This window comes from Geospiza fortis, unplaced genomic scaffold (genome assembly GCF_000277835.1).
Source record: "Geospiza fortis unplaced genomic scaffold, GeoFor_1.0 scaffold88, whole genome shotgun sequence".
Taxonomy (NCBI): Eukaryota; Metazoa; Chordata; class Aves; order Passeriformes; family Thraupidae; genus Geospiza; species Geospiza fortis.
Window position 1 is genome coordinate 1,664,126 of NW_005054434.1, and position 6,333 is coordinate 1,670,458.

Sequence of the window (6,333 nt, forward strand, 5' to 3'; positions counted from 1 at the left end):
TTCAGCACCTCCCGGAGGTTGATGAAGGTATTGGATTTTTCCCGAGCTTTGTTGGTCAGGAAGAAGTTTTTGCTCAGATGAATATTTGTCTGGCCAGAAAACTTAGGAAAAGCAAAGAAAGGGAGAAAAAAAAAACCCACTGCAGTCTGCATGTGTTCATGTTTACAAATTTAAAATAGCTTAGACATGTCTGGGGAAAAGGAAATATAAAAGATGTCAGCTTGACAGAACTGAAAAAGAAGAGAAGGAGAATGAGACTCCTGAGATGTGGGTGCAAATGTATTTTGCAGATCATTGCAATAAATCATTCAGGTCATGCTTGTGTTTTGCAGATGATGATGGGTGGCTGAAGACATTGGGACATTCTTCCACCAATCATTTTTCTTTAAATTGAGATGGCACATGAGCCATGTCCCTCTGGTCCCCAGAGCTGGTGCCACCTGCAGCTCAGCTCTGCCTCCCAGGTCCATGAATAAAAAAAAAAACAACACCAAAATAATGAAATAAAATGATATTTGGAGTGAAACATCTAGTAAAAGGTGTCCCTGCCCATGGCAGGGGGTTGGAACTGGGTGATCTTTAAGGTCCTTTCCAACCCAAACCATTCTGTGATTCTGTGATCTTCCAAAATGAACTATATTTGCAGAGTCTTACAGGTGAGCTGCTTCAGCTCTAGAAACCAGCTTCAGGAATGTGCATCTTTCAGAAACCTCCTCCCTTCTCTCCTCCCAGATTTTTAAGAATGAAGAAAAAATTTGAAAAACCTGTCAGACCTGCTGCATAGTGAGAGATAAAATTCTACCTTCTGGAGGAAAGAAGAGCAAGAATCGGTTTTCTTATGGAAATGAAATATTTGGACAACTAGGGTGAGTGACAGAGTACTGCTAAGGCATTAAAAAAGTACATAAGAAATTTAATTAACTAGCAGCACCATTTCTTTTCCTCATGAAACCATACTTTACATAAAAGCTACTGGTTTGGGCACAGCCTCAGGAGCCACAGGATGCCCCAGCTGCTTCACGCAGAGCCTGCCAGGGACAGCAAACCCAGTAATTGGGTTACCCAGGGGTTTTGCTGAGCTTCACTCCTTCCTCTGAGGAGCAACAGCTCAGAGGCATTGCTGCATTGCCACCCCTCTGTGACTCCCAGGGTGCACTATTAGCTGCCTGCAGGTAGAAATAGAGGGAAATCAAAAGAGGTGCTGCTTAGGGAAATGAATATAAACACCTCCTTGGAATGTTATTCATGAGTCAAACATGAACTCTGTGCCAACCTGGAAAAAGCAGCTCTGGGGGAGCCAGTGTGGGGCTGGGCTGAGAGGAGAGCCACAGAAGAGTTGCTCTGGGGAATTTTTGCAGCACTGAACACTCTTATCCCAATACAGGACACTCTAAAAATGCAATGTGGGCTCAAGGCCCCTTCCAGAATCAATGGCCTCTAACTGTAGACTCTGTGCAGTCATGTTGTCCTGCAGTGAAGTAGGATCCTCTGAACCTCTTCTTCCCACCAGCCACTGAGCCCCAACTCTGCACCTCGACCACCAACCCATGGCACATACCTCTGGGGGCACCTGCAGGGAGAAAAGGACAGAGTTATTTGCTGGTTGAATGGTGAATGGCATCTCCATCTTCTCACCATTACTTAGCAAGGACACCCACAGTCTTGGGGAAAAAAAAAAAGACAAAACAAAAGAAAAAAAGACTTGGCTTGAGGGGAAGATAGGTGTAGAGCCCACATCACCCAAGGCCAAGTGCTGGCTCAGCTCCCAGCTCCATCCCTGAGGCAGGGGAGGCTCACCTGGGGCAGCGTGGGCACAGCCACAGCCAGGCTGGTTCCTGCTGAATCTCCTCCCTGCAGCCCACCAGGATTGTTATTGTAGGCTCAATTTCTCTACTATTTCTCCCCATCTCCTCTTTGTCACTCCTGGCTCTCTGACCTTTCCATCATCAGGAAAGGAGGCAGGGGCTAAGCAAGCACGATGCAGCTTTTTATTTAATTTTACAGCCTCCTTGCTGCAGCTGCTATCCAACTCGGCCCATCTGAGTTCTGATGGAAAGCCCAGCCTGGGAACTGCACTATCCCATTTATGGGATAGATTCAATTAGATTTTCCCTTTTCCTTCCCAAGTCCTGTCAGCCCTCCTTGCCTCATAAATGGCAAAGCCAATGGTGTGCATGTCCTCGCCCATCTTCCTCTGCTTCCGACGGTGCTTCTGGATCAGCCCAATGAGGAAAGTGCAGCCCCCCTCAGGATCATCAGGATCCTCATCTTCTTCCTCCAGCTTGATCAAATACTGAGGATTCGTCCAGAATGTGTCTGGGAAGTGGATTTAAGCAAACTACTCAGAGGCTTCTTTGATAGCAACCGTGATGATATATAAACATGTCAGATGTGACAGATGTGGCTCTGACTGCCAAAATCAGCTGTGAGAAGAGAAAACCAATGCACAGCCCTGCCCACCCCCACCCCAGCCTTTACAACCACAACAGACCCTCATCAGGGAGCCACATTTCCCAGACTTTTTGGAGGTTAGTCCTAGATATCCCATAAGCCATCCTGGAAACCATCTCCTGGAAGCTCCCAGAGGAAGTACAAGCAGACAACTAAAAGGTTTCCAGATTTTCTTACTTGGGTAGTTCCTGCAGCCCCCTGCAGTGGCTCCTCTCCTCCAGTTGCCATCCAGCTTCTGCAGGCTCCACTTTTTGTACCTGTCACTTGCCAGGGTGTCTGGGGTCAGGTTGCAGATCTCCAGGCGGGAGTAATGCCTCAGGAAGTCGTTGAATGCCATCCTGTGGGAGAAACGCCACTGGCAATCTCTCCTCAGCAGGGTTTTCCATCCCACCACCTTGTCCATCCTCCCTCCCTGCCACTGGGATTCAGCACCAGGGCTTGGGGTGAATTTGCACACTCCTCTTGGAGAGCAAACTGGGAGAGGTTGCTTTGCATGAATAAAAGCAGAGCAGCTGACATTCCCTGTCACTGTCATATTTTCTGAAAAATCCCTTTGCCCAGGATTTTACTCCTGGGAAGCTGAGAAGCCTCAGAGAAAAATGAAAATAATTATCTGGTTTGCTTCTCCTGTCTTTTGCTGCTTTGGAATGTGTTTGGAGATTGTTTACCAACAGGTGATTGTTTCATTGGGTTCTGCTTTGAATTGTTTTGACTCAATGGCCAATCAGTGCCAAGCTGTGGTGGGACTGTGGAAAGAGTCACGAGTTTTCTTTATTATCTTTTTAGCCTTCTGTAAGTATCCTTTCTGTATTCTTTAGTATAATTTAGTTTAGTATTCTTTAATATAATATAGTATCATAGAATAATAAATTAGCCTTCTGAGAACATGGAGTCAGATGCCACAGGGCACCCCACAAATACAATTCCCTTCTGCTGGAATGTGACACTCACCAGAATTCCCCATCCTCGTGTCTCCTGGTCAGTCGCTCCCGCACCTCAGGGTCAACACCACTCCAGTTTGGGCAGCTGGAAGAGAACCTCACATCAACTACAGCCCATGGGAAAGGTGAAACTCTAATGTGGCTGTTCTGGCACAAGATCTAACTTTTAGCAGTTCCAGAATTCTCAAATCACTGCAGAATTAAAAATAGATGCACCTGGCACATAAAATACCTCACTTCTCAAATATCCAAGGTAAAGGATGAGAAACAGAATGTTATTTTTAGAAAAGTGCAATGTCTGGACTGAGACAGAAAAAGGAAGAGTCAGAATAAAAACTGCCCAGCCACAGAAGTGAGTAAATTCCAGCTTTCCTGGCTAACAGCAGAAATGGACTTATAAAGCCCTTTCAGAAAGTGAGTTTTCAGAAGCTCACCACTGAATCCAGGCTGTTAAATAAGCAGAAACTACAGGGAGCTTTCTAGGATCCACCAACCAAATCTCTGCATCTTACACAAAGGCTGGAATTTGCATGAAAGGCACCACACACTGTGATGGCTACCAGGGAGATGACAGTGAGGGGATCCTTCTCTCTGAAACAGTTCCATGTGAACACCACATCCAGACAGGACTTACAGAGGAATTTCAGGTAGGGAAGAGAAACACACAGAAAAACACAGAAACATAACTGCACCCCTGCAGTAAAGGGCTACTGGCAACAAGGAAGCCATTGACTCACTTGTCATTCCATTTCCCAGTCCACTCCACTTCTCCCCAGGGATTTCGGATTCTGATCAGCTTCTGCACAGTTCCTCGGAAGTTCACCTGGTGGAATCAGAAGTGGATGGAGAGGCACCAGGGACTCAGCACCACATTCCCTCCCTCATCCTCTCCAGTAATTAAAAATGTGGCAGAGCAAGTATCTCGGTGCTGGGCATGACAACATGCACACATTTGGTCCAAAAGACAAATGTCCAACTGGTTCTGAGTGAGCTTCACACAGCCAGCCTTGTCCAGATAAGTTTTACAGCATGCACAAACCAAAGCCCATGAGAACCAAAATGTCTGATTTGTGCTGCTAAAAAATCACCTTTGATAGGCTTACAAGCAAAGGGAATGTAAAACTGCTATACAAAAGCCAAAAAGCAGGTACAGAGATATTTCTCAAAGACATCACTAAGGTATAAATTGTCTCTTCACATTCAAATGCCTTTTTACCACCCTGCTTATATGTTAGAGGAGCCAGGACACTCAGACTGCCACAGCCCCTCTGACCACACCACTGCCCCAGAGAGCAGCAGCCTCAGCCCCTCCTCTTGTCATCTGCAGGTCTCTGGAGTCCAGAGATGACACCCCAGATGAAATATCCTTACAGAGTCTGCACAGATCTCCAGAGGAGCAGCCTGGATAAATCATGCCCACTTGTGAACTAAGGTGAACAAACTCCCTCTTCCCTGCTTTTGCTGTGAGAAGACCAAATGCACACCCACAAACCAGCACAGCAGGTCAGCAGCTCTCTACACCTCACCCTGAGCTTTCAAAAAGTATTTCAGAAACAACTAACAGTGAACTAAGCAAAAACCCACTGCACACATGGAAGGATGCCATGATCTGCTTCCTTTGATTACCTTCACCAGACCCCCACTCTTGGGCAGGTCCTTTGTGCTTGAGCACCAAGCCCAGCTGAAAGGTGCTGCTCAGCAGCCACTTTGGGGACAATAATACATGGGGTTTTGGGTTTTTTTTTTTTTGCTCAGGACATTTCTTGCTGTACTTCTAAGGTAAAAAGAGTGTGGCCTGCTGTACAGAAGTGCACTGAAGAGCCTAGTCACCAGCAGAGGACAGCATGCCTTCTGCACAGAGCTGCTCACCGGGAAATAGCCATGCTCATGGAATAAGAGGGGATTGTTTTTTGGTCAAACACCCAAGAAGGCAAATCTGTGTTTATCCAAAACACGCCAACTAATTAAGCATTCCTTTAGAAAGAAGAGACTCAAAACCCAATCCAGCAAAATGGGTGACACTTAGGAATTTGCAGTGTTTGAAGAAGATGGGTTTGTGGTGCCCCACACAGACCCTGCTGCACCTCGGGGTGGCACACCTACCTGCTCTGCCCCGGTGACCGAGTACGCGTGTCCCTTCACCAGCTTCTGGGAGGTGACTGCTTCTGTTTCTGCAGCACTGGTGATCTGCAGGGCAAAGGACATCAGTGACTGCAGCTTCCCATGGGCAGGGGATCCAGCAGAACAAAGCTTCCCCCTCCAGCAGAGCTGTCAGCTCGCTGGGAGGCTGCAGGAGTGGCTTGGCTGCTGCACAAAAGCCACAAGTGTGACAGAGCAGGGAGAGGGGACAGCAGCACGTGGGGTGGTGCTGGGACCCCAGGGACTTGGCCATGTTTGTGGCATGGGGTGCACACCAGAAGCCTGGCACTGCAGCAAAGTTCCCTCCTGGCTCTAGAACACTCAGTGTGGTGAAGCCACTCTTGTGCACCTCCAAAGGGGATGCACACCATAAACTCCAAATTCTCAAGGGACCAGGAGAAAAACAGGGAGTGACTAGCCTGAGGCTCCACTGGGATCACACCCAGCTAGCAAATTTCAGGGTCAAAACACCCCCTGCAGCTCCAAAGCAGGGTGGGAGGTTCCCCTCCCTTTCCCCAGCCCTGCTACCCTGGGATCTGCCCTGCAGGGCAGCAAGGGAAGAGGCTGAACTTTGGATGCCATTCCTTACCTGAGGGCACATCCCTCTCAATTTTTCAGAGCCACTGCTTGGGCAGTCTGGCCTTTAAACACTGCAGAGAAAAGTCACTTCTTACCAGACAGTGAATGTTTAACCACCTATGAAACATGTGGCTGTCATTGTCTTTCCATTATTTCAGAAGTGTGTGACCTCTAAACTAGCATATTTGAAGCTTAAACAGAGAGGATTGGAGTGAGCAGGCAG

At 47.5% G+C, this 6,333-nt stretch overlaps 1 protein-coding gene across 1 annotated transcript in view; it reads right to left on the reverse strand.

The window, feature by feature from the left end:
- The window catches only part of CAPN2 (calpain 2), a 23,979-nt gene that overhangs the window by 7,729 nt on the left and 9,917 nt on the right, over positions 1-6,333 (reverse strand). The window contains 7 exon segments of the mRNA XM_005427040.3: positions 1-101; positions 1,559-1,570; positions 2,147-2,316; positions 2,629-2,789; positions 3,403-3,477; positions 4,130-4,215; positions 5,496-5,579. The exon segment at positions 1-101 is cut by the window's left edge and continues 1 nt beyond it. Of these exon segments, the coding sequence (XP_005427097.2) occupies positions 1-101; positions 1,559-1,570; positions 2,147-2,316; positions 2,629-2,789; positions 3,403-3,477; positions 4,130-4,215; positions 5,496-5,579 (689 nt within the window).